At 42.0% G+C, this 27,335-nt stretch overlaps 1 protein-coding gene across 13 annotated transcripts in view; it reads left to right on the top strand.

Moving 5' to 3' along the window:
* Positions 1-27,335, top strand: part of TRERF1 (transcriptional regulating factor 1) — a 100,660-nt gene that overhangs the window by 69,015 nt on the left and 4,310 nt on the right. For 9 of the 13 annotated variants that reach the window (XM_074537142.1, XM_074537146.1, XM_074537148.1 and 6 more), the window contains 12 exons: positions 8,535-10,178; positions 10,784-10,833; positions 11,568-11,718; positions 12,648-12,896; positions 16,320-16,686; positions 17,238-17,298; positions 18,030-18,169; positions 18,867-18,970; positions 20,169-20,244; positions 25,039-25,127; positions 25,951-26,064; positions 26,751-26,939. In XM_074537142.1, the coding sequence (XP_074393243.1) occupies positions 8,805-10,178; positions 10,784-10,833; positions 11,568-11,718; positions 12,648-12,896; positions 16,320-16,686; positions 17,238-17,298; positions 18,030-18,169; positions 18,867-18,970; positions 20,169-20,244; positions 25,039-25,127; positions 25,951-26,064; positions 26,751-26,939 (2,964 nt within the window). In that variant the 5' untranslated portion in view covers positions 8,535-8,804. The remainder of the gene's footprint in view (positions 1-8,534; positions 10,179-10,783; positions 10,834-11,567; positions 11,719-12,647; positions 12,897-16,319; positions 16,687-17,237; positions 17,299-18,029; positions 18,170-18,866; positions 18,971-20,168; positions 20,245-25,038; positions 25,128-25,950; positions 26,065-26,750; positions 26,940-27,335) is intronic. The other 4 variants (XM_074537151.1, XM_074537152.1, XM_074537154.1 and 1 more) reach the window with 4 other exon arrangements.

Below are 27,335 nucleotides of genomic sequence, written 5' to 3'. Positions count from 1 at the left end.
ATAGCTGATGGATTAATGTTTGAAAATTTCCCCCTCTCCCCCAAATCAACAGCAGTGACCAGAGGTTGTAATGTAGCCACATACAGTAACTGAATGAGGACTGACCTCTCTGTCCTTAGTTCATTTCATGTTTGCAGAACCAGGATCTTGCTGGGGAATAACAAGTGGGTCAGTTCAGTGCTAGAAGTAAACTAAAATATGAATCCAAAGACAATTTTGATGATAGGACGTGTTTATTTTCCAGGAAGCATTTGAGATTATTGCCCTTGATGTAGGACTTGGCAGTAGGGATGCAAGTTTGTCTCAGCTATAGCAGTCAGCAAATCCTGGTTGGCTGAAGAGATTTCAAATCAAGTTTCACTTGATCTAATATGCACTAAGGTATTAGCAAATATTAAAAAAATAAAACTACTGTGTTTGTCACCTGTAGTTAGTGCTGTCTTTGGTATGCTTTTAGTCGCTTAGTCATGGAATATACAATTCAAGTGCCTTCTGGCCTTAAGTCAAGGTTTGTATTTTGTTTTTATTTCTCATCAGTATTGTGAGGAAATCACATCATTTTATGTTTGCCATTTTTATGAAGTAATGTGATACCTGCTTTTGTTGCAGTTCTCCAAATCCTTCAGAGTACCTTGAAACAATTCACTGACAGCAAAGATAATCAGATTTGTTGAAGCAACCTGCTTTGTTTCTTTGGGACTCATGAAATTGTATCTTCCTTAAACAAAATTCAGTTTATGGCTTTATTTAGAAATCAGCCTTCTCTTTTTGAATAACCACAATAGTTCTGCTAGTTTGGGGGAAAAAACATTTTCATTAAATTACTAGTGCCTTAGAATGCATTTTTACATAGATCAAAACAAGAGGAAGATGTTTCTGTTTGTCTTCCCCCTTTCTTCTCCTCCTTTTCTAGAGACTTTCCTGACATGATCAACTGTTTTTCCTGTTGGGTTCGTTGGGTTTGGTGTTTGGTTTTTTGGGGTTTTTTTTCTTGGTTTTTCTTTGCTGCCTTTTTTAAAACTTCATTGAAGTAGAAAAATTGCTCAGTTCTCTCCCAGTGCCATCGTTGTTCTCCCCTCCCCCAAGTCCAATGTGTTTTTTATTAAACTGAATTAGGACATTCTAGTCTCTCTTAAGAGTGGAAATGGGAACAGCTTAAATGAGCAGCCACATGAGACTCAGCAGCCTTTCCAACTGCACTGCAGAAGCTTAGCTGCAAAGAGAATGATAATTTTTGAAGGATTTGTGCAACTGTTGAAGAACTACCAGCATTAATATTAAAAAGCAGCTTATCCATTTTTCCTTTTCCATTTTAAGAGTATATAGCTTTCTTACTATGCTTGCTATAAAAATCAGTCTACTAAATATTTTGCTTCCTTTCAATTCTCTTCCCTTTTGTAATTCCTCTATTTGCATACTTTCTCATATACTGAAGTGGGTTCTTTGTTGTTGGTTTTGCCTAAGAACGTCAACCTCTGGGGCTGAATGCAGATACAGGCGTGGGTTTGAGATCTCTGCCATTCAAAACCAGCCAAAACTGAATTGCAGCAGAAACCACAGGAGCAATTGTATTCAGGATTGGGATGAGAAGGTTTTCATCCCTAAAAACATTTGTCCTTGAGGTAGAAAATTTTTGGTCCTTGAAGTCCATATTGCTACTTCAGTGTTTATTCTAACCAAAACAGCCGTGAGCCTGATATCTAGTGACCCTTACTTTCAGTCTCTGCCTCTCTTTATTGCTATATCAGATGTCTTCAGGATTTCTATAGACACTTAAAAAAAATTTAAAAGTAGGTCTTTGAGTTATCATCTCACCTCTCTTTTCCTTTTCCTCTCAGCTGGCTCACCCAACCACCTTGCCTGGCATTGGAAATTATTCATTCTCTTTTGAGTACACTCTTTTGAGTACAGGCTTATGTTCTTTCCCAAGGAAAAAAAAAAAAAAAAAAGAGCAGGGGCATAAAAAGTTATGAGGGCAAACGTGGTATCTAAACAGGGCACAAGAGCACAAAGGTCTCTGAAATTTGCCACTCTTACTCTCCTAATTCTGTGCTTCTCAGCCTTCCAGCATTACTCTGGTCTGAAGACTTAGGGACAGTACCAGCTTCCCACCAAGAGCTGTGTGTGTCAGTGCAGGTGGGTCTGTTCTTGGGCAGATCCCTTACTTTTCAAAGCTGCTCCTCTGGGTGGGGTCACAGGGGTGGTAGTGTCTACTGTGCCTGTGTGTGCCCAGCTTCAGGGCTGGGCTATGGTCAGGCACTGGTGTGAGCAGAATGCAGGCTGTCAGGGAAGGAACTTGCTGTTTATTCCTGTGTCTATCCTAAAGGAAATCAGAGAGCAAGATGATGTGAATGATGGCTGTCTTGGTTTAGGAATAGCTTGGCAGGAGATCTGACAGTTCTGAATAACAAAACAGGTCAATAAAAACTTTCCCATAAAAAAGGCTGAAAAATGAATAAGAGAAACACTGTTTTGTTTCTATGGAAGCTAAGTAGGGGAAAAATTTAAATGAAAGAGGGGAAAGGAGAACTTGATTTTGGCTTTCATGTTACCTGAAGTTAAGAATGAAGCTTATATTGCAGTGGCAGAAAGGCAGTCACTCGAGAGCCCTGTCAGCCTGTGTGACTGAGGGGTGGTAATGCACCAATAAAACATGAGAACACACAGCAATGACACCTTTCTAAGCAGGCCTTAGGTGTTGTAAAACACACTTTAGGCTGCTAGGGGTGGTGGTTAACTTTGCTTTAGCAGATGTTTTACCATCCCAGAGGGAGGAAGGGAGGGAGGGAGGGAGGGACGCAAGGAGGGATGGTCCCCAGCAAGTGAGTATCTGCTGATGCTGTTGCTTGTGAGTAGCTACAGATACTTGGTCCTGCAAAAGTTGGTTGAACATGGAGGAGTGTGGGCTTTTTTGCTATCTCATCCAGTCTTCTTTTTTTCAGGCTAGTAATTAATCTATAAAAGCATGTAGATTTTTAGCTTAAAGGGACGGCTGAAAAACTTGAAATAAGTTGGACAAACTGTAGGATCCAATTCCCTTTTGATACACAGCCATGCAGCCTACTGAGATGGGTTAGATTAGATCTGTAATAACTTTACAGCCTTTTAGTGAGTCTGCTTCCTTCAGCATTTGCTCTCATACAGTCTTTTGTCATCCCTCTCCATTAACTCAGTTCTGAAACTGGCTCTGGCTGACATTCAGCCCTGGTTTTACAGCACACACCCAGCCCAACTTTTATGCATCGACTTATTTGTAGTGAATGTCTCGTTCTGAAATTCATGTGAATTCAGGCAGTTCAATTGTGTGACTGTCATTTGATCTGTAATTTTACTTGAGTTGAAAAATTCTGTGGATTTTGGCTTCTCTGGTGTGTGATGGAGCCAGAAGTGTTCATTTTATATAACTATCATCTTCTTAGTATTTCACTGCCTGTTGTCTTCTCTAAGTTTATAGAATGGCCTGGATTGGAAGGGATCTTAAAGGCCATCTAATTTCAGCCCCTCTGCTGTCAGCAGGGACACCTTCCATTAGACCAGGCTGCTCAGAATGCAACCTGGCCTTACACACTTCCAGGGATGAGACATCCACAACTTCTCTGGGCAATCTGTTCCAGTGCCTCATCACCCTCACAGTAAAGCATTTCTTCCTAGTACATAATCTAAACCTACTCTCTTTCAGTTTGAAGCCATTCCTCCAAGTCCTGTCACTACGGGCTCTCATAAAAAGTCCCTCACTATCGTTCTCATAGGCTCTCTTCAGGTACTGGAAGGCCACAATTAGATCACTGCAAGCTCTTCTCCAGGTTGAACAATCCCAGTGCTCTCAGCATTTCCTCACAGGAGAGCTGCTCCATCCCTGTAATCATCTTGGTTGCCTCCTCTGGATTCACTCCAACAGGTCCATGTCCTTCCTGTGCTGGGAACCCCACAGCTGCTTCTGGCTCTACGGTGATAGAGTTTACAAAGAAGAAAAATTGGATCACCTTTATTGAAGACTGGTATTTCCTTCCCATTTCCAGTTTACCAGAATTAAGTTATGGCATGCTTCCAGCAGAGCCTATTTGTATTGCCTTTCAGTTACTTGTGTTTGAAGAGGGAGACAGCTGGAGTGTGTAAAGGCTTTTCAGCCAGCTTGGTGGGCCCCTGGCTTTCAGTCTGGAGAATGGAGCTGTGCAAGTTGCAGGGGACCTTGTTGAAATGATGAGAAAAGAATTGGAGCAAACCCTTGTCTCTGTTGAAATCAATTGAACTACCATTAGCCTGACTTCAGATTTCATCCATAAACTTAAGTAGGGTATTTCTTTTTCTAGGCAGCCTACAGAAATGTTTCTGTCTGTTGGCATTTGTTTTCATGTTTCTTTGTAACGATTGCATAATTGGGATGTATCTGTAATGTCAGAAATGTAATAGGTTAAGTAGCACAAATGACTGTTAGGAAGAGAAGAAACACAGAACTGCAGAACCGTTGTTGCTTTCAGCTCCTACCAGGTTAGTTGTTCAGTTTAACCATTTAGTAGTCAGAGCTGTTGTGGTAAATGGCAGTGATGGGTGTTTAGGCACCAGTGCTAAACACAAAGAAGAAATAGCACCCTTTTCTTCCTTTCTCTTAAATTGAAATAATTCAGTATACTGCTAATGGTTTCTCATTTGGCCAGAGACTAACTTTGCTGCCCCTGAGCCTTAATGATGTCATTATAGACTCTGGTTTAATCTGACAAGAAATGGATACTGTTAGGATTTTGTTAAAGCTGATAGCAAATGCTGTGTATACAGCATCAAGCCCTTGAGTTTAAGCCTTTAGTTCGAGTACTAAAAAACCATTTGGTATCTAAGGGACTGGTTGATTACTGATTATGCTTTTATCAGTGCGCATATCTGGGTTTTTTCTATTACCTGAAAGTAGAATAACAATGCTTTTTAAACATTTGCATTTTTTTCTCTCCAGATCAGTGATGCCTTTGAAAGGAATGTTTTCATCTTTCTTTTATTTTTATTTTGGGGGAGGGGAGATGGGTGTTTGAAAACAATGCAATTTTTTTCAAATGTGATTCTCATAGTGACTAAAGTTTCCAGTCGTTTTGTGACTTGATTGGTATTTTAATGTGATATCCCATATTTTTTAGAGCTTTTTACAAATGTTTCTCTATGACTCTGATGATAACTCTGTCATCTACCTAACAGCAGCATGTCCCACCTCTCAAACCAGAGCTGAGTTGAGGATGCTAGAGCTGCTGAAGAGAAAATGCTAATAAATAATTTTTTAATTTTTTTTTTTTTGTTCTGAGAGAGAGGAAGAAAGGTGTCTGTGCTGATGCCACAGATATAAAGCCTCTTGATTGCTTTCCAGTGTTCTGTAACCTGTGAGAGGTAACCCCCAGGTGAAAGGGTGCAGAAGTGGAGCTTGGCACATGCCCAAGGGACATCACTTCTTGTGGTGACTACAGCACTAGCTGTGGCTGCTGGTATAGTCCACAGCATCTGCCACTGTGGTGCTCCTGCCTGTGGGAAGAGAAGGGCTTAGGGGCCCGGTTGGCCCCTTGATACATTTTTGTAATGAAATCAGGTTGTTTGCTGCCTTAAGTCTCTTACTGTCCTTACTCCTGGAATTCTTGTGGTCTTTTAATTGTTTCCTGAGACATCTGTTCTCCCTCATTGGTTTGTATTGTTTCTTGTCCTTTGACTAATATTTGTCACTTTAAAAGAAGGTCCAAATTCAGGGAACTTAGTGTGAATTACAGCTCTGCTAATAGATGGAATGGAACATAGCTCCTATACAAATGATGTGCCTATAGATCCAGTAGTACTGTTTTTATGGGAAGATGTGTTCTGAGCATCTTGACTGAGCTTCCTTAACTTGTTAGGCATAAAAGGAGATGCACGTTCCCTCTCTTCCTCTAAATGTTGATGGCCTTTCAGTGTGAAACACCATACAGTGTTTATTTTTATGCCCTTTTAATGTTTTGTGGAGGGTTTGTTTAGTTTCCCTTCATAATTTTTAATAGGAAGTCTTTGAAGTTGGGTCGTGGATGAAAAACCCTGTTGGCAGCCTGACTATTCATTGTTGACTCCTATCTTCTTTAATTGTTCATCTATAAAAATCTGGAAGGGAGTGTGTTCAGAGAAACTGTGAAGCAATGTATATTTCTGGAAAGGGGAAATAAACTTGCAATTATTCTCAGCTATTATTTGTCACGTGAAGATGTTACATACTAATGGTTGCAGATGGTTTACACAAAAACTATACACACTGCAAAGGCTCTTCATTGAAAGTATGGCTTTCTGGTATACATTATGCTAGAATGGAAAAGGTTTTTTTCTGCCTGCAGCTATGTATTGCCCTTATTTGCTGTTGCTAGCACAAACTCTCCTTAATATGCATCCAGCAATGGTTAAAATTTTCTCCATCGGTGACTTCACATTTATCCACATCAATGGAGGATTCTTCTCAGGTTAGAAAGGTAAGAACATCAGTGTGCAGGAGTCTTTGGTGGAGAGCACTGCATTTAGAAAATCAGATGTGAAGGAAGCAGAGTTAAGGTTTTGGTTTAATATTTCTATGTTCTTGTTCAAGTTCAGGGTCTGCTTTTATTTTATGTATGTATTTGTGAGTGCATAAGCATTTTGTACCTCCGTGCATATGTGTGACTGTAGACACAGTGATTGCTTCATATTGTGGAGTAGTAAAACAATCCTATCATGTGCTTATGTATTTTTTTATTCTTCAGAAACAGTACAGACATCTGTAAAATGTTATTTGAGTTACAATTTATGCACTAAAAATTATAAAAGGCTGCATCCAGTATAAATTTGTCTGTTAAAATCATGCAACACAAAGAAGGAGGGGTGAGAAGGTAGAACAGAAGTTGGAGTTCAGCATTCCTCATGTAAGGTGACTGGTCAGAAATTATTTCAATTGACTGGCTTGATCTTAGCAGACATACTCCAGGTCAGTCAGCCTCGTCTGCATCCCTGGAAAGGTGGTGAAACAGCTCATCCTGGATGCCAGCTCTAAGGGTGTGGGGGAAAAGAAGGTTATCAGGAGTAGTCAACAGGGATTCACCAAGGAGAAGTAATATCTGATAGCCCTCTGTGATGGAATGTCTGGCTGTGTGGGCAGATGAGGGAAGAGCAGTGCCTCCCTTGACTTCAGCAAGGCTTTTGACACTGTCTCCCATAACATCCTCATAGGTGAGCTCAGGAAGTATGGGTTAGATTGGTGAGGTGGATTGAGAACTGCCTGAAGGGATGGTCCCAGAGTTGTGGGCAGTGGTGCAGGCTCTGATTGCAGGCCCATTGCTAGTGGTGTTCCCTAGGGGCCAATACTGGGTCCAGCCCTGTTCAACTTATTTCTCAGTGGTGTGGATGAAGGGACAGAATATACTCTCAGCAAGTTTGTTCCTGATGCAGAGCTGGGAGGAATTTCTGATTTGCCAGAAGCCTGGGTAGCTGTTCAGCAAGAGCTGGACAGGCTGGAGAGTTGGGTGAAGAGATCTTGATGAAGTTCCATGAAGGCAGGTGCAGGGTGCAATAGGGAAGAATAGCTCCCTAAACCAACCCAGGGGGCTCAGCTGCTGGAAAGCAGCTCTGTGGAGAAGGACCTGCAAGTCCTGGTGGACAACAAGCTGTCCATGTCTAGCAATGCCCTTAAGGTCCAAGAGGCCAAAGGCGTCCAGGGGAGCATGAGGAGGACCATTGCCAGCAGGTCCAGAGAGGTGATCTTACCTCTATTTTGCCCTACTGGGGCCTCATCTGAAGTGCTGTGTCCAATTCTGGGCTCTCTTGTTCAATAAAGGCAAGGAACTACTGGAAAGAGTTTAGTGGAGGGTTGTAGAGGTGATAAGGGGACTGGAGCATCTCTTATGAGGAGAGGCTGTTTAGCCTGGAGAAAATGAGATTTTATCAGTGCATAGAAATATCTTAAGGGCAGGTGTCAAGGGGATGGAACCAGGCTCTTTTCATTGGTGCCCAGCAACAGAACAAGGGGCAGTGGGCACAAACTGAAACACAGGAAGTTCCATCTAAATATGATCTATCCATCCTTACTTTGAGGGTGTCAGAGCACTGGAACAGGCACAGAGAGGTTGTGGAGTCTCCTCTGGAGATATGCATGGGTGAACCTGCTTTAGAAGGGGTTTGCAGAGATGATCTGCAGAGGTCCCTTCCAACCCCACCCATTCTGTAATTTTGTGAGTCTATGACTTGCCTTGATAGTCAACTGACTAAAACTAGTCATGAGAGCACAGTATATGGCTGAGTAAAACTGCTTGAATGTTTATATTCTTTATGGGAAAAGACAGTTTTGAAGAATAAGCTTTTATTGGTTTGGCAGAATGATTTTATCGGAGCACTAGAGGAGAGGCAGGATAACAGGATGAGATGAAGTAATCTAACTGCTCTGAAATAGCCCAGCTGCTACAATTTTGCATCTGATTATGTATTTCAAACGAGAAGATTTTACAGTTTCCTTTGAGGCAATAACAATAAGAGCTTATGGAAAGAACCAGCACTTACCTTGTCTTTCTCTTACTCTGCAGGTGCTTGGCACACTGAACTTACTGATCTGTGTAGGATTTGTGCTGTGGTCCATTCATTGAAGATGTGAAACAACATCGAGTCTGAGATTGGAATTACTGACAGACTGGAGGAAATTTCAGTCCTTGTGATGCACATGATGGACATGCTGAATTATAAGTAATTCTAGCTTCTTCTCCCCTCCCCTCCCTTCCCCTCACTCAGTTATCTCAGGGTTCATAGAGATTTCAATGGTTTGTGTGCCTGTAAGTTTGGAACAGAAGTGACCAAAAATGGGGGACCAGCAATTGTATAAAACTAATCATACTGCCAACAACAACGAGAACTTGTACTACGAACAACACCAAATGAACTCCCTTCCATCTCTGAATCATAGCTATGGGACATCTGTTATGGATGCTCCCCAGGCGTCCCCCCTCTCCCCTCCATTTCCCCAAGATTCACGGGACAGTATAGCTTTGCCTGTAGGTTCAAAAAGTCTTGGGTCGATGGATACATCTAGACAAACCAGTTGGACACATTCTGGCTCAGGAAACCACGTCCCAGCGAGGAACAGTTTGAATAATCAAAGCTCAATGTGGAGCCCCCTCGGGCAGGGGGAGTCCCATGACGGATACCAATATTCTTACCCGCAACCCAGCGAAAACCGGTCGCAAAAAATTACCAGTGGCGTCCTGCACAAGTTGGACTCCTTTACACAAGTATTTGCTAACCAAAATCTGAGAATTCAAGTCAACAACATGGCTCAGGTTCTGCACACCGAGTCTTCGATGGTGGATAATTCCGGCGACAGCGCGCTCCGGCAGCTGCTGTCCCAGAAGCCGGCGGTTGAGCAACAGCCCGTAGCTTCCACCGTACAAAGGTACCAACCAGTGCCACAGCAAATGCACCAGAACTTTGCAAGCACACAGCAAAAGCAACAAATGCAAGTCATGCAGCACCAACAGCTGTACTACGACTACCAGCAGCACTTATCACAGATGCAGATGCATTCTGCGTTCCAGCAGGGACAGGCGCACGTTCCGCAGATGCAGTCCCAGCAGCTCCTGCCGCAGCAGATGCAGCACCTGCAGCAGCCTCAGTACTACGGGCAGCCCCAGCAGGGACACCAGCGGCTCTCGATCCAGGAGATGCAGCAGCAGCCCCCGGCTCGGCAGCAGCGGCAGTGTCCCGTGCAGATCGCGCAGTATTACCAAACACAGCCTGTCATGCAGCAGTTGCAGCAGCAGCAGCAGCAGATGCAGTTGCCGCTTCCTCCGTATCACAGGGAACCCGATCCAAAGACTATGCATGAGCCACACCAGTACTCTCAGGATCCCGGTCATCCTGTGCAGCTTATCCAGCTGGGAGCAGTGCCTCAGTATTGCTTCCAGGACCCGCACGAACAGTACAGGCACTTGTACCCGCAGAGTTTACTGCAGCAGCAGCAGCAAGAGCAGCAGAAGCAGTACCTGAGCGAGAGCAGAGTGCCATCCCTGAACTCCCACGTCGGCCTCACTCCACCCGAGAGCGCTGAGGATCCCGCACGGCAGGACATGAATTCTGTAGGTAATGCTGTGCCTCATCGAACTCTTTTGCCTCCCCTGGGAGTTCATCTGAACAGCAAAAGCTCTCAGCAAGACTCTCCCAGCACCACGTGGCCTCAGGTAGGTGGTGTTTTAGATCCATGCCCAGCCAAATTTGCTTGCAGAAGAGTAGCAAAGTGTGGAAACTAAGCGGTTTCGGCAGAGGCAGGAGGTTAGGATGTGAGCTGTGGGCATCTCTGGGATGGGGAACTATTGGGAAACTTCATTACTACACTTGTGTCTGCAGCTCAGGGTTGGCTTTGGGCCAGGCTGGCAGCAGCACAGAACTGTTGCTGCGAGGCTGCTGCTTTCCTTGTGAGAGGCTTTAGGAAGTTCTGCCTCAGTTTCTGGGAAGGAGGGACCCAGTTACAACAAATCCTGCCTGCTCATTTTTCAGCACGGCAGGCTCAGTTGTTCAGGAGCAGTTAGTCAACTCTGTTTCCAAAAGCAGTGCTTCTGGGTCAAAGCAAAGGCTTCAAACAGCAGGTGAGTGAAGAAAACTTGAACTAGCAGTGCTCACAGGGGCGGATTTGATGTCCGTCTCTCAAATCAGAGGCTTTTTAATAGTAGTAAAATAGTATGTAAAATGCAGACTTAATGCTGTGAGTACCTTCATTTATACAATATTTCCTGAAAAATTATTTTCTCAACTTTTTCCTCTCTTTTCCATTGTCCTGTTTTGGAAGCAGGTGCAACTTCCAGATGGCAGACTGCAGCCACTGTCCCCAGAACAAAGGTATTTTTAAAAGATTCTGTCTTTCTAATAAAATATGAAAAATGCAAAGGAGATCTGTATTTAGAGGTAAAAGCATACAGTCTGGGTGTGTAACAATTATTGCTCTTCTAGAAGCACCTTTAGTTTTGTGCTTTCTGATTCTTAAGTTTGCATGATTTTCAGCATCCCACCCATAGCAATAGACTCAAATAAATACTTCTTTATATTAATTAAAAAAAAAAAAAAGGAAGGAAACCAAAGAAAAAAACAGTAGCAGGGAGCTCCAGTGTTGCATTTATAAGAAAAGGGATGCTGTCTGGTCTGGATTTGTATCTTTGGCAGCAGAGATCTTCTGTTTGTTTCTTAAGGTCACACCTCTGAAGGGCCAAGCTGTCCGTCAGAGTGGTTGCCTACCATAAATTAGAGACATTGTGCCCAAGTACTTGTTAATTGCTGTCACAAGTGGGGAAATGCAGGTCTCTCATGGTAGACCTCATGGGTCTCAGATTTTCTATATTGATGAGCATGTCCTGCTCAAAACCTCCCTTTTCCCCATCTTGGGAGCAGCTGATCTAGGTTATTGGCCAAGTATTCCACAGCAGTCACCACATACTTACTTGTGACTTCATTACCATCTAACTGTAAAATTTTATAAACTTCCTTGACTAAAAAAGCTCCCTCTGCAACAAAGGGAACATGCCAAACTAATATTTTTTCTTCTGTTCCATGCTTTCGAAAAATGAAAATAAAAATAGTGGCCAGAACAGAGAAACACTTCCTGAGAGAGCTGATGCGAAGAACAAGCTAATGTGTTCAATATGCTTGAAGGAATTTAAGAGTTTGCCTGCTCTAAATGGTCACATGAGGTCACATGGAGGAGTAAGAGCATCTCCTAACTTCAAACAGGTAGCAGTCCATTTGACTTCAGTGTTTGGCACAGTCCTTTTGTGTTGATGTTTGCTTGCTTTGCCATGCTTTGCTTTGCTGTCAAAACTTGTTCTTCTCAGCACTGTTTTGTTATGTCATACCCCATGGAAGTAGAAATGCACATAATTCTGTTAGTTTGTAGGCCAGAAGTCTTGTTTTGAAGACAGAGGCAGTGGTGGAGGACAGATCAGTGTTTGTCCTTCTCTGTTTCTCTGCACGTCACAGAACACCCTACCAAGTCATGTCAGGAATGTCTAATTTTTTTCCTCCTCATGTTTGTTTATTATATTAGAAATACCAGGAACATCAAGTCTTCCTTATTTTCATTTTAACTACTAGGATGACTAAGGAATATTTATTGGAAGCCTTCCCAGGCTTTAACTGGAGGAGCAGAATTGTTGAATCTTTGACAGCTTTCTTCCAAAGTGTTTTAGTTGTAATAGGTATCAACAAATACCAAACCAAAAATGTGTTTGAGTTGTTCTGCATAAAAATAACTTGCCCTGTCAGTCAGTCTTTATTCTGATATTTTAGAAATTCTGTCCTAACAGGGAAAACCATAGGAGGGTAAAAAGCTACCAGAGTTCCAGAGTTCATGCTTTTGTTTTTAGTTGGGTGATGGAGAATTCTGTGTTTTTAGCGATAAAAAGAGACATGGTTGTCTCCCCTCCTGCAAGTTACCTCGCAGAGATGCTGCAGGTGATTATGTCACCAAGACTAAATCCTGTGTAGGAGTCACAAGTGACCTGCTGACTTCATTTGAGGCAAAGCAGGAGTCCCAGGAAGGAACACTGTTGTGTGTTTGTAACCCTGGCCACTTCTTTTCAGCCACGGTGCACACCTTGCGTGGTGCATCGATCAGAGCAGTGCTCCCTCACTGGGCTGAAAGCCTTTAATTGTCTGTGCAGGATGAAGGAGAGAAACCACCACAGCAGCCGCTGCCTAAAGAGGTGGATGGCCTCGCGCCCATCGTCATGCCAGTGTCTGTCCCTGTAAAGCTTCTGTCACCTGAGCCCAGCACACAGCCCTCTGCCAGCAGTGCCACAGTCACAGACAAGCCTGCCAGCTCTGTGTCAGATGACGAGATGCCCGTTCTCGTGAAGATGACTTACTCTCCACCGTGCAGTCCAAAAGTGGCCAACCCCTGCTCATCCTCTGTGAGTGCTGTGTTTCTTGCCACTAACTGTCCTGTGCTTGTTAAATCCCTTTGCTTTCAGTGCTGCTACTTTCTAAAACATCTGTATTTTAGAATATTTTCTGGAATCTTTATGATTCCTAATAAATCAAAAAAGTTCTTAGCATCAGAGCATTTCTTCTTCAATCATCTAAAAATATTAATTTTCCCTTGCTGAGGAATCAAGATCTCAGTTGAAAACAAATAATTTGAAATTGGAATGTGATATTCTTTCATCCCACTAGAACAAAGGGATTTACTATCTTTTTACTGGTTTTGTTTTTTCCTTTTCAGGCTGCTTCATTGTTACGTTATTGCTTAAAACCGGCAGTTTTATTTCTTCCTGTTTTCTGAAGTCAGATATATGTGCTTGTCATTTCAGCCAAAGAGAGTGCAGTGCTTAGAGTGTGTGCTCCAAGCTATATGAAACTCGGAGTTCTGCAGTGAAGTAATTTTTCCCTTTCTCCCTGCATGCATTAGCTCTAAGGGTTAATCACTGGGATTTCCGATACTGGAAAAAGAGCTCTGCTTAGTGCTTACATTTCGCTTATAACACTGAAATGGTCAGGCAGCACCAGGAATTGATGAGTGCTTGAATGAGATGTGAGAATGCTCATTATTATTTTCCTGAAGGAGTCCTGGAGCAAGCAATATTTATTTTGTGTTCCGGTGTAGAAATGGATTCTGCTCATTCCTTCAAATCCATTTTGGCAGACTACACCATGATAAGGGATTACTGGGGAGTATAAATACTGTATGGTATTATCTGTACAATGCAGAGAAATATCCTTGTGATATTTTTGATTTTCCTTCTCCGTGTGAGGCTGATGGACAAATGAGGAATCAGCATTATACCAGCATGGGTGACTCCTTACAATATTCACTCCTGACTCTTCATTCAGACATATCCACTAATTTTAAATATATATAATATATACATGTATTTATAAAATCTTTCCTCTCTTCCTTTAAGACAGAGGTTTTACATATAAACTTCCACTTTACTGTGAAAGCTGTCATTTCGCAATATTTAGTAACTCAGCGGTAGAATTCTTCATTTCTATTTCTAGTTCCTCTAAAGAATAGGGACAGTCTTTTTTGAATCCTCAAGTTCTGAGTGGGAGATCTTCTCTAGAGACACCAGAGTAGGTGGCTTGGACTTGTGTATTTCTGCAACATATATAAAGTGACTGTGATTAAATCTGCCAGTGTTTGGCAAAATGCACATTCATTCCTTCAAAATTATGTTTGTGGTCTTTGTTACTGCCCAAGCAAACCAAACTCACACAGTTCCCTCTCTGGACCCTATCTTTTATATAAGCAGCAGCATTGGAAACATTAAAAGATCAAAAGATCCACAGTTTCCTCCTCTTCTGTAAAGAGATTATGCCATTGGAGAGGGAATTTTTTTAATACCGAAGAACTGAAGCTGTGTTGCATTTATTGATACTGTGCTTTGAGTTGTCCAGAAAAGCTCCCACAAAACTCAAGGAATCAGTAAATTGAAACAGTGAAAAGGAACTAAACATTCAGCAAGGCTACAGGATGGTGAGCTGAGGCTAGCAGTCAAGTGACATCCATCAGGGTCTGTCCAGAGTGGATCTATCAAGGTGCAGCAGCAGGGCCCAAAAGTATGCATTCTGTCTTGGATAATGGGAATCAGTTACTAGAACTTCAGAAAAGTAGGGTGGTTCTTCAGGGGTGGTAGTGCACTGAGAGCCCACGGGCACCACCATCTCCTTTACTGCTCAAGGTGACCTTTTCTGAAAGCAGTGTTGGCATGGGTATGCTCTAGGTGAAGCAGTGTAGGAGATGGAGGTGCTTAAGATTTCTAAGATGTTGCACTGGTTTGCTTTACACTTGTGAGAAAGGAGTACCAGCTCTTTCACACTTGGAGAGCAGAACAGAGCCCTCAATCAAAGACATGGCCTGCCGGGTTTCTTTTTTAGGTTTTGGGTTGTTTGGATTTTTTCCCTTGAGTTTAGGGTTTTTCCCCCTTTCTCCTGTATGAACACTAAATGTTCACCATCTTGATGGACTTTATCTGTCATTACGGGTAGCTTTCACTGTTCTGAATGTCCATTATCTAAAAAATCCTCTGCAAAGCTGCATTTTCTTCCCTGCAGAAGCAAAACCCTTCCAAAACTAAATTTTTTTTACAGGGAAAAAAATGTCAACAGCTGTTGGAGAGGATGCAGCCATGATCTAACAAAGAGGACAGGACCTCTGTAATCAAAAACATTTCCTCAAGCTGGAACTTATTAACATAAGGGATAAAGGGAGACAGTGCTAATGCTTGTTTAACATGATTTTTATTGGGTGAATGTGATTCTCAAGAACCACCCATGGTATAAAGATGTATGTTGTCTAAACATACATTGTAGTAATTTGCTTTATGTAGTATTATAGTTTACGAGATGATGCAGACATTCTGGAGTAATGCTGTCAGAATTTTCTTCTGCTTCCCAGATTTATTCCAAAGATGGCCTACAGCCTAAGTACCTAAAAGCAGTACATTTAATAATACTGTGTTCATCTACCAACTTCTGTGTGTTCTTAAAGCACAACCTGAGGACCTTTTTCTTCCTACCTTATCTCCACTCCCCCAAGAAATCCAGATTCCAGATTTGCATAAATTCTGTGCCTTCTGCTTCTGTATACTCTAGAGATTTGTTATTAAATTATTTTTAACATTCAAATTCTAAAAGTCTGGGCATGTTAACAGTGTGTGAATTTCCCAATGGTCATCTACTACCCTTTTTTCTCCAAGGAAGGAGGAGAGAGTTAAGTTCAAGATTTGTTGCAGCTGGACTGTAATCAAGCTGATGGGAATGTAGTGATAAGAGGCAAAGAATTTGAATTTATTACATTTTTCTTCCTTTCCTGCTGCTGAGTACTGCAGTAATTTCACTGAGCTCATGTGTCCTTTCTGGTCTCACTAATAAATGCATTAGAAAACCTCTCATATAAAGTTTCTAGTAAACTGTGCCTGGGTAATGAAGTATCTCCCAGCAGCCTGTGTGCGTGTTCAGTGCAAACAAAAGTGCCCAGAGTGTCTGGGTAACGAGGAAGAAGGGTGTGGGAGACTTGTGGTCTGGGAGAGGAGTTCTCTGCATTTTCATAAGTTGACAGCAGCCTCTCCATGTCTGCCTCTGTGGCTCAGCCCTACCTTGACCCAGAGGGCTTGCTGCTGGAGGTGAAGGGTAATTTGTCCTGGTTTTTCTCACTCTCTTGAGGTTTCTGTGTAGTGCCAGGTACTGTACTGCCCGGGGTTGTTATAGTGGTACCCAAAGAACTGCCTGGTGGTGACAGCTTTTCTGTGGCCATTGCCCAGAGCTGTAGAGGATTGTGTGCAAACCACATTGAAGCATGCCTGAATGATAAGATTCTCTGTGCTCTCATTTAGGAAACTAGCAAAAAACCTCATCCATGTGCTGTAAAATCAGAAGAAAGCTTCAAACCGTTGCAGGACAAGAAGAAGTATCGGCACAGACCCGAACCTCTCTTCATACCCCCTCCTTCCTTCAACCTCAGCATATCCCACTCGGGTGCCACTCTGTACCAGAGCCAGCTGCGCTCTCCGCGCGTGCTGGGGGATCACCTGCTGGACCACACGCACGAGCTGCCCCCCTACACTCCACCGCCGATGCTCAGCCCCGTCCGGCAAGGCTCCGGCCTCTTCAGCAGTGTTCTCACTTCCCACAGCACGGCCCACGCTCAGCTGCCCCTTACTCCACTGACACCCACGCCACGGGTGCTCCTGTGCCGGTCTAGTAAGTGTTGCATTGAGGGACCACTGTCCTCTCTGCTCCTGTCACCACACTGATGGGTTTGTGTGTGCTCACAGGCATGGCCAGTTCTGCTACTTCACAGGAAAAGTACCTTTTAGTGGCAGTTTTGCCTTGCATTTTGCAAAGCTAAGGCTTAAAGGGAATAGAGGAGCCTAATCTGCCAGTGAGGCTGTGATCATTCCATGTGGTCTGCCTCAAGACAGGATCACCTTGATTCTCTGGGCCTTACACTTGGGACTTCTGAAGTGGAAGAAAAAGACCTAGTTTGAGACATGGGGTTCATGTTAAGTATTTGTTGTTCAATACTTCGCAAGAAAAGGTGTGTAATCACTCAGAACAGGGCAGTAGGAACCTCTGCAAGGTCAGACATTTCTATTACCTGTAATAATTTAGGCTGTTTCTAAGTATCAATAAAGGGCCGTTTTTGGATCATAGACTGGAGTAATGTTGGTGTTAGTAGGGAGGTGGCAGTGCAGCCTGGGAGGGTCACAAGCAGCAAAACAGCAATACTCAAATTCCAATCTCTGTTTCAGATAGTATTGATGGAAGTGTCATTCCAGTGACGCCTGGGCCTGGAGAACAGACTGTTGAACCGTAAGAAAAACAATATTTTTTATTGTTGCTTTTATAGATTAGCTCCAACCTAGAGCCTGTGGCCTGAAGTGTTTTGAACCAGGCAGGAAGTATTAAACTGCCTGAAATCATGTTGGACTGGATGCATTTAATGTTTCTGTGGATGGTGGCTAAGGAAATTTGGAGCAAAGTGGCTGTGGAAAATTTAGGTGTCATGGCTGAAAGTAAGTGATGGCTGGGAAGAGTACTGTGAGGAAAATGTGCCAATCCAGCACTCTTGCTTTTGTAGATATATATATATATAATAAGAGTGGAGCTTTGGAGTGGTGGTGTTACCTGGTAGGTTCCCCATGGCAAAGTACAAACAGGATTATCCCTCAGCAATAATGGCTCTTTTTGCTCTCTGCTGAAGAGCACCATTCTCTGTGGAACACAAATTTGCTGTTTCTGATGTCTAGCCTCTTTGCTAGCCATGCATATAAATTAGCTTGGGTTGTCCCTAAGGTATGATGTCTCAGTATGGCTCAAATTGCATATTGAAATTTTTGTTTTTCCCCAAGAGATCAGTTCTCTCTAGTATTCAAAATACTTATCCCACTGGGAGTAAAGCATTGCGTAAAGCAATCTGACACCATTTCCTGCCACTTCAGTGCAATAAAAATTTTGTTGGAAATAAAGTGAACGCTAATCTGACTTTTGTATTTTCTACACATTGTGTAGCTGAATACTTACTTATTTATTCTTCTTTATAGGCGAATCAATATTGGGTCCAGGTTCCAGGCTGACATTCCTGAGCTGCAGGACAGATTGCTAATGGAGAAGGATGTGCACAAGGCTACTTTGGTTTGGAAACCATGGCCAGAACTGGAGAACAAAGTCTTCCAACAAAGAGGTATAATGACTTGCCATTTTGGAAGTTCCTACGTCAGCCTGTGCCTGTTGAAGAAATACACATTGATTTCTTGTGTCTGTATTGACCAAAATGTTCAAGAGACTATTAATTGCTGAGAGTGCAGAGCAAGAGACTAGAACTACATGGTATAGGTTCAGGGCAGCAGCATTATATGGTGGCATTTAAAGGGGAGTCTGGATGAATGGTTTTCTGGCAGCCAAGGGGGAAAGGTTACTGCTGGGAAGTTGGGTACTGAACTGCCTGGTAGAGGCAGCTGAGAGGCAGCTGATGCATCCTGGGCCTGTCCTGTGACCACAGTGACAGGAAATGTGGCAGGCTTGGTGGGTTCTACCAGTCTTGAGCAGAATTTTTTCCTGTTTCTAACATGGTTCATTCTGTTTCTCCAGCCTGGCTGGAGCCTCCTTGGCACAGCAATGTCACTGGTGTGTGCAAGTCACTGCCTCACAGGCAGATCTCTGGCTCTGGAATAGCCTGTCCCACCCTAATGCTGGGCTCTGCTACATCCTCTCCTCAGTGATCCTAAAACAAGTAGATGAGATGTTGAGGAGAAAAAGTGTGAAAGAATCTGCTGCCCTGAGCCATGTAGTCTTTGAGGGGCATTACAGAATCCTTGGCTCCAGATGTTTGACTGACAGGCTACTGTATTGGCAGTAAAATGTTGACTTGTTTCTGACAGTGGAAGACCTTTTAAATATGAGCTGTTCCAGTGTGTTACCTGGTGGAGGAACTAACTCAGAATACGCTTTGCACTCTCTCTTTGAAGCAAAAGGAGATATTATGGTAAGATAAAAAAGCTGAAAGGGGAGATATGATCCTCTTCTGCAGATAAATTAGCATGCTTTATTAAATGGATTTAGATATGGTTATATAAAAAAGATTTCTGATTGATTTGAAATGATGCTTTAAACATCCTGTAACATTTTTGGGGAATGACTTTTTCCTTTATTCTCTAATAAATTTAAATTTCAAAGCAGTGCCTCTCTGAAGGCTTACTGTATATTTCATATAGATAAGATTACTTAGTTTATAGCCTTGGGGCTTTGAATGTCTCCCAGTGCTTGCTCCAGCCCTGATATTTCACAGGCTTTATATTTGGTCACAGAGAGCTTAGTCCTCTTCTAGCCCTTATAAAAAAAACCTCTTTTTGGAGCAGCAATCACATCTACTTATTTGTTCAGAACTGTGAGGTAATTGAACACAGTTCTTATATAAATAATGCATTTCAAATATTTGCATTAGTTTAGTGATGGGAATGTTATTAACTAAGGCAAAACATCAATTTTCCCCAGTGTTAGGGAAAGGCAAGGCCTCTTGCACCAGTTTCTGGAAAACCAATATAAAACCAAATGCAACAAAACATGGGGCTGGAATGAGTCTCACTGGATTGGCTAATACAGTGGGTTTTAGCTTGTGTCCCAGTTTCCTTGGGCTCTGTTAGCTTTATCTGAGAGGTCTGAGAATGTCAGGATGTGGAATTTGCTTTACAGAGAGTATGCATTTTCAGGGAAAAAAATTTAGGGATCCATAAATCCTCTGTTTTCCTGATCTGAAGGACAATTAGCTATATTTGCAGTCATTCTTGACAGATGTTGACTTACACAGATATTCTAAAATATTTTATGCTATAAATATTAATGTTGTCAAACAAGCCATTCAATATTAGTATTAATTAACACTATCAACTCAAACACCATAAATGTATTTGTTTGTGGCAAGCAGAAGGGAGGGAAAGAGCTGGAAGTTGCTAAGTAATAGTCACATTTGTGCTCATTAAGGTAGGACAGGTGCACATTAGGTGCTCTTCTGTGAGGTACAGTGTTAATGGGCCTTGGAGTAATTTGATGTGATTTTATATGACAGAAAAGAGAAAAGAGAGAAAATTAATTCATATCCTCATACCAAATAGTCTTCTAAATGCAGTTTTATGCCACAGCTGATTGCTTTCCCTAATTCTTTTTTTCCCTGCTTTTTCATTTAGGTTGCTCTTGAAAAGCTGCTGTTGAGAAAGCCAGTGAGATTGAAGTGTCATCCTTTGTCAAATTACCACTATGCTGGTAGGTTTCCTTGAGGTCTTTCTATCTGTTCCACAGTCCAAGCCTGGCATCCCAGGCTAGAGCATGGGATCACCTTGCACTCTCTGCTGTCTGCTGCAGGGATGGCAGCATTTAATAGAGATGATGTGAGCAGTGCCAAGGGTACTCCCAGAGCTGTTTGTTGCAAGTTCAGCAGTTTTATACATGACTGACAATGTACAGAAGCATTGCATCCATGTTGCTGTGGAGGATTTTACAGATTTAAAACTGCCTCAAGTGATTATTTTTCTTTTTTAAACTAAAATTTAACAATTTCATCTCCTTTTAAAACTGCTGCTATTTGTAATTTATAATTTAGTGTCACTAGTGTCTTAATTTTCTGGTACATAAGCAATCTACCATCCTGCCTGCTTCTTCTGAGGTGATGGTGCACAATAAATGAATATGATAATCACGAGCATCCTTTCAAAGAGGCAGTGCTGTAACTCTCACTAGGATCTTAGTGCTGCTTACAGAGCCTCTGTGTGGGGATCTACTCAAAAAAGTCTGGGTTGGTGTGAAATACAAATGTGGTGTTAAGCCTTTGGATTCAGTTGTGTCACCTGAGCAGAGATGGCAAATGTCTCACCTCTGCAGCCCCCCATGCTATTGCTTAATGCTTTGTAGTGGCTAACAGCTGCTGAGACACAGAATAGGGTTTTGCAGAAGGCATTTAGAACTTCATCTGCAGTTCAGGCTCAATAGGAAACAAGTTAAGAGTCTCCTGGTGGTCAGTCAGTCACAGTGTCCAAGGTCTTGTACTCAATTTTCAGTTACAGTCACTGTGCAAGGTAATTATAGAAGCAGTCTACTTCCTGGCTGTAGCAGCCCACTGGAAAGACTTCCAAGTAACAAGAAGTCTTTGTAAAGCAACTCCTTAACCCCTTGGCCTGAGAACAAGAACAGAAACATGTTTGATAGTAGCTAATAATGTCAGTGAAGAAATGTTAATGTCAGGTTTTTGGTTTTGTCCGAGGGAGGTGCTTGGTGCCTGTGGTAGCAGCTGTGTTGCACTCCAAAGGATGAACATGGGAGTGGATGGGGAAGGAGGACATCAGCCAGGAACTTTGATCAGGGTCTCTTGCCTGAAGAGACGACACCAAATATGTGTGAGACAGTTCAAGGGCATGAGAGCAGGAAGATGAGGAGATATCCCACAGCCTCTTCATCAGTAAACAATCTAATTCGCAGAGCAGATAAGAAATTTCTGCCTGTGTGGCAGAGGAAGAATAGTCTTTACTAAAGGAACTTCACAGTAGTTTCAAAAAGAATTCATTGGGATTCAGGGAGGAGCCAAGAGACTGTTTTGTTTGATCTCTCACATGAAATGATGCTAATCCTTGGTAAATAGCATTGAGACCTGTGGACACCTTTGAATCCCTGTTTCTTAAACAGGAAAGCAAGTTTGATTGTGCTTATCACAGCATGAAATAAAATCTTACCTGGATCAGTCTGGATCTAAGTGCCATAAAATAAGAAGACAAAGCACTGCTTTCTAATGCTTTTGCATGCAACATGTGATTGCAACTTATATTGACAGCATTGCTCTAGCACTGTGCAGCAGCTCTTGAATAACAGTTTATTTCTGATTGATAATCAGCCACTCGAGGCATATGAGAATTTTTCACAATCTAGTCCATGAATAGCTTTAATATGACTTCAAGTGGCATCAGTTTGGGATAACTTCATGTTTTCTGCTCCATACTCAGAAATCAAGGCTCTCAGGCTTACCACATTTAAAGGTGGAATACATTGGAACAAAGCATGCCACTTACTCATGAGAATTAACTCATTAGCGTACCACAAACAACAGATACCCAAACTCACCCTTAGCATTGCCTTTGAATGAGGGTACTGGCAAATAGCTCACCTATGAGACTTGTTGGCTTGTGAGGGAAGCCACTTGTAACACTTGAGGATTTTCTGGTGTGTGCCAAGAGAGCTGGACATGCTGACCCAGGGCTCCTTGGAAGAACACCCTAATCTCTGTCCTAGCACTTTGCCATCTGTCAGGATGGTGTTTAGGAGGAGAGAGGGAGCACATACTGGTACAAGAGGGGCACTGTTGCAAGCACTTGAACTGTTCTCCTTTGAACAGTGGAGTTTCTCAGGTCTGAAGTTCTGCAGTGAGAACTGCAGGAGAGATGGTCTCTGACATAGGGCACTTCAGGCAGTCTGGAAGCTTCTTGTATGTGCTGTGACAGGGCTGTGGGTCAGACCCAGCAGATGTTGTGCGTAGTGGATATCAGCTGCCTCTCCATGGGGCTCCCTGGGTGTGCACATAGCCCCCTTGAAACCCACAAGTTGGGCCCAAAGCACACAAATGAGTAGAAGATATTTAATGTCAGTTAAATATGTCAGTTTAATGTCAGTGCAAACACAGTATGGCAGGTAAAACAAAATGTAGAAGAAATACCTGAACATAAAGAGCAGCTTTAAAATTTGATCTGTATTCTAAAGCCCCAAATTCTTTTTGCTGCATTGCAGATCTCTCTCTATGCACGTTCTCTATATCTCCCTCAAGCTAACAAGAGCAAAAGTGGTTTCCCAGCAACCAGAGTTAAAAACAGCTTTTCTTCTGTTTCTTTTCCTACACAGGATTTATTCTATTAATTAGGTTACTTCCAATTAACCCGCATAATCTTATAAGGGTCTCTGCTAATACCACAGCTATTGGGGAAAGTATGCAAGGCCCAAATATTCCATAGGTGTACAACAAAATTAGTTCATGGAAGTGATTCCATGTTATTATTTTTATTGTGGTTTTTTTTCGGAGAGTGGGGTAGAAGCAAGAGAGCAGAATACTAGAAAAAAGGAAAATCTCTTCTGTGTTGTCATGCTTTTTAAAGTTATGTTTTGGCATAATAGAGTAGCCTCCTGGACTGAACGAGTGCATTTACCCCTGCACAAAGGGAGGGTAAATGCTCATGAGTGACAGCTTGTGTAAGAAGGGATTGATGCTGGTTCAGGGTGGGAAGAGATGGAAGGCAGTGTGTCAGCAGAAAGATCTCTGGGTGATAACAGAATAAGTAAAACTCATGGCTTGAAGCCAGTGCCTTTCTCTGATGCTTAAGAGAGCTTTAAGTGTAAATCTCTGTGGAAATAACTAATGCATGCTTATATCCAGTACTGGAAGAGCCTACAGAAAACAGGTTGCAGAAAAGGTAATTTTGTGGTTTTCATCATAAAAAGGAGTGGTGAGATACCTGCTCTGAGCTTGTAAGCCCGGAAGCTGATGATGAAATAAAAAAAATTTGCAGTTAATAATACTGCTATTTTTTAAGACAAAGTAACTTGTAGGGTTCAATACCATGTGTGGTGCCAAGACCCAACTTAATTGAATCAGTGCAGAGGCAAACATTTCTATGGAGAGTAGTAACATTGACGGGAATATTAGAGATTTCTTTTCATAAAAGTTTTAGATGTTTCAGAAATTCTCAGACTGAAGTAGAATCTTCTCATAGTGTAAGTCATTTCAATGACTTACTTTATGACTTCTTGCATATCCTTCCTTTAATGTATGTAATGCTGCCCACTCCTAACAAACAGAACATTGCTTTGATGCAGCAGAGCAATCCTGTGTTCCTTCTGTTTGCCTAATATTGAGAAAGCATAAATTCAGTTCAATTTAAATGTTTATTTCACATTTTCATGGGCAGTTAGGCCAGGGGACCAAACACAGAACAACAATATTCAGAAATTTTATATACAGCTTCCATTAAATTATAAAAAACACTCAGTGCATAGTGCACATTGCTACAGTGTCTACCTCCTTGTGACCTCTGCCACAGAGGATTTAAATGTCTTATCCCAAACCATGCAAGTGAAGAGCTCCAAAAGGATCTTACAAAAGGATCTTAGAAAAGGAGAACAAAAGGATATATGAACTTTTGTGTCATCAAATGTAAAGTGGCATACATGGGAATAAACAATTCAATCCTTACATAGGAAATTATGAGCTCTGTGGTGGTATTTCTCAATTAGAATAAAAGTTTGGGATCGTAATGCTCGTTCTAAGGAAGTATCAACTGTATTTTACAACACCTAAAAAAATAGTCAAGCATTAAGAGGATAGAAATCACGGTGATACCACTGTGAAAGCCTGGATTTTATGTGGACTTCTGTGTGCCTTTCTGGTCCTCTTGTCTTTATAGGAACGTTTTAGTGCTGGAAAAGGTTCATTATGGGACAGCAGTAATGATCAAATGTTTGGGAGTGATAGCAAGGGCACACAATTCTGAATAGCATGGAGATGATGGTCAAGGTTGGGATCACTTTCTCCTCCACTTGAAGAATGAAGGGTCATCCAGTGAAGCTACTGGGAGCCAGGAAAGAAAGAAAGGGAGGTGGCTCTTCATGCAGAGGGTCCACTGATCTGTGAAAGTCCTTGGCAAAGGATGGTTTGGGTACAAGAAGTTTATTGGTTAAAAGGAAGAGTGGCTCAGCACTTACTAGGGTAGTCACCAAATAAGCAAATTGCAACAGACTCAGGAAATCCCCTGTGCCCAACATGGTCAGAGGTTAGGAAAAATTAGGGAGAGGCATTTGTATTTGCTTGCCCTGATCTTACTGTTTCCAAGGCAACTGCCTGTCACCACTGCTGGAGACCAAATACTGGTTAGATGGACTTCAGGTCTGAGTCAGTACAGCCATGCTTGTATTTGGGTAGCAGCAATCATTCACTCAAGCTTGAGACTTCTGGTTCTCATTTCAGTTACAGCATCAGCATAAAGGTTGAGTTTTTATCATTCATAATGATTTCACATTCTTTGTAAGGCTCTGACAAATGGACACATCAAGAAAGGAGACTGTTCAAAGAGGCATTGTCCACCTACAGCAAAGATTTCATATTTGTACAGAAAATGGTAAGGTTATTTCTCTTCTGTCAGTTGCTGGGGTTTTTTTCCCTCTTTTGTTCTATGCTGTTTCTCTTTATTTTCCCTCCAGCGCCAGACTAGCTGGTTGCAGGCATAGAGGCAGCAGTGGTTACAAGAACACCAATAGGCATTGTTTGTAGCTGTGCATTAGATACATCTAAAAAACAGTTATAAATAATTAAAAGTTGTTCCTCTTGTTATTGCATGTGAAAGTTTTCACACCTGGAATCCAAATCATGGCATTTTATGTATGGGACAAGTATGATTTTCTGTTATCATCTCAGTATTCTCTGGCAGTTTGTTACCAGGTACCAGAGTCGCTGGCATTGAGCCTGGTGCCAGGAAGGGTTGAAACCTCTTAATAAAGAGAAAACATGTTTGGGCTTACTTTTCATGTTCTGCCACAAAAGCAGAAAAGACAAGGTTATAAATCTCAGGGCACAGTACCCTACTTGTTAGCTCAAATGTTGAAAAATATGTGGATTTACGTGAGTCAAGTCTTAATTTCTAGATTTCTCAGTGGTACTGTACAACTGAGCTACAAGAGTACATTCTGAGTAATTTTCTGTCTGGAGTTTAAGGAATCCCAGAGAAATCTTCTGAAGTTGAAAAAGTCAACACAAATTTGACTGAAAAAAATCTTAAAAATAATTATTCTACAAGAGTATTCCTGTTGTACTCAAACTGCCTTTTTTATTTAATCCATTTGAATGTTTGAGGAATAAGGCGTACCTGTTGGAATATATTAAAATTGTGTTGAATGAAAGCAGAACATTAAGATGGGACTATTTCTGCAATTCCTTAACTGCAGGTTAAGTCTAAGACAGTTGCACAATGTGTGGAGTACTACTATACCTGGAAGAAAATCTTGCGTTTGGGACGGAAACACAGAACGCGCCTAGAGAAGAAAAGAGATGAATGCTTGGTAAGTCTAAAGGAACATGAGAAGGTTTAACGCTTGATTATTTTTGTTTGTTCTTTTTTGAGGAGGAGGTTGAATTAGGTGACATAGGTATCTTCCAGTGGAAATTATTCCATAACTCTAAATTATGTTCTGTATGAACATTTTGTGACCTCAGGTACCTTAAGATTTGTTTCGTTGGACTGCAACCAGATTAAAGTGCATTATCTTAACTGCAGTCCAGGGAAACCTCCGTAAATTATGCTTGTGCTCATGTCTGCTCCTAAAGGCTGCTCTAACATTCCAATACAAATACCACTTGGGATGTGTTGGTTTGTGGGTTGGGGTTTTTTTGGTTGGTCGTTTTGGGGTTTTGTTAGAGTAACTTGACTACAAGTACAGCATACATGGCCTTTCTGATGGCAGGAGGATGGCACTGCACCTGGAATCTGCAGATCTTTGGAGTCACAGCTCCATAATACACATGGAGGCTGCCTTGAGCACTGCAGAGAAGCTTTATGTGCTATAGCTTATCCATTAAGGGATGGTAGCTCCAGTAAGACCAGAAGTTCATTCAGGATGGGAAGAAACAGTGATACTGGGAAGCACACTCAACTTAATAACATGCTGTTCCAGAACTGTGTTTGTCCTACTATCCAGAGCTGTCTGACCATATTTCTAGTGTTCCTTAAATGCACTGTCTGTTTTAGACAAGTGGAGAGGAGGAAGTGTTAGAGGAAGATGAGGAGATTGAAGAAGACAGAAAGGAAGAAAGGGAAATGCAGAAGTCACCTGACCCACCAGCAATCTCTCTTGTTGGACCTATAGATCTACCTGCTGTTCAGGGTCTTTCACTGTCTTCATCCTCCTTCATCTGTGAAATGCCAAACTGTGGTGCTGTACGTGAGTTTGGTATACTTAATGGGGAGAGGATGGTGGTGGTGGTCGTATGTGTAAACTAGTGAATTGTGATTTTGACTCCTTTTAATTCCCATTCCATAAAATAGAAGCAGTTTGATCTGTACAGAAAACTGAATTCTGAGATGATGTACCGTTTAGAAATACTATATGGCAACAGCTCCAACAGCTCCACAGTTATTAAAGTTGTGTAGGTTACACAACTTTAATAATAGGATAGCTCACTGCTTTGTTTTATTGTGACTATCTTCAATTATAGTGGGACATTGCTGAAAGCAAGCAGCATTTGAGCGAGGAGATGGTGCACATTAGACATGTACACTTGTTCTGTTGTGATAATGCATTCAGTATCCTACTTCCTGCAGTTCCAGTGTTGC

This window comes from Zonotrichia albicollis, chromosome 3 (assembly GCF_047830755.1).
Source record: "Zonotrichia albicollis isolate bZonAlb1 chromosome 3, bZonAlb1.hap1, whole genome shotgun sequence".
Classification (NCBI taxonomy): Eukaryota; Metazoa; Chordata; class Aves; order Passeriformes; family Passerellidae; genus Zonotrichia; species Zonotrichia albicollis.
Note: the sequence above shows the minus strand (reverse complement) of the source record. Positions and strands in the feature narration are given on the sequence as shown.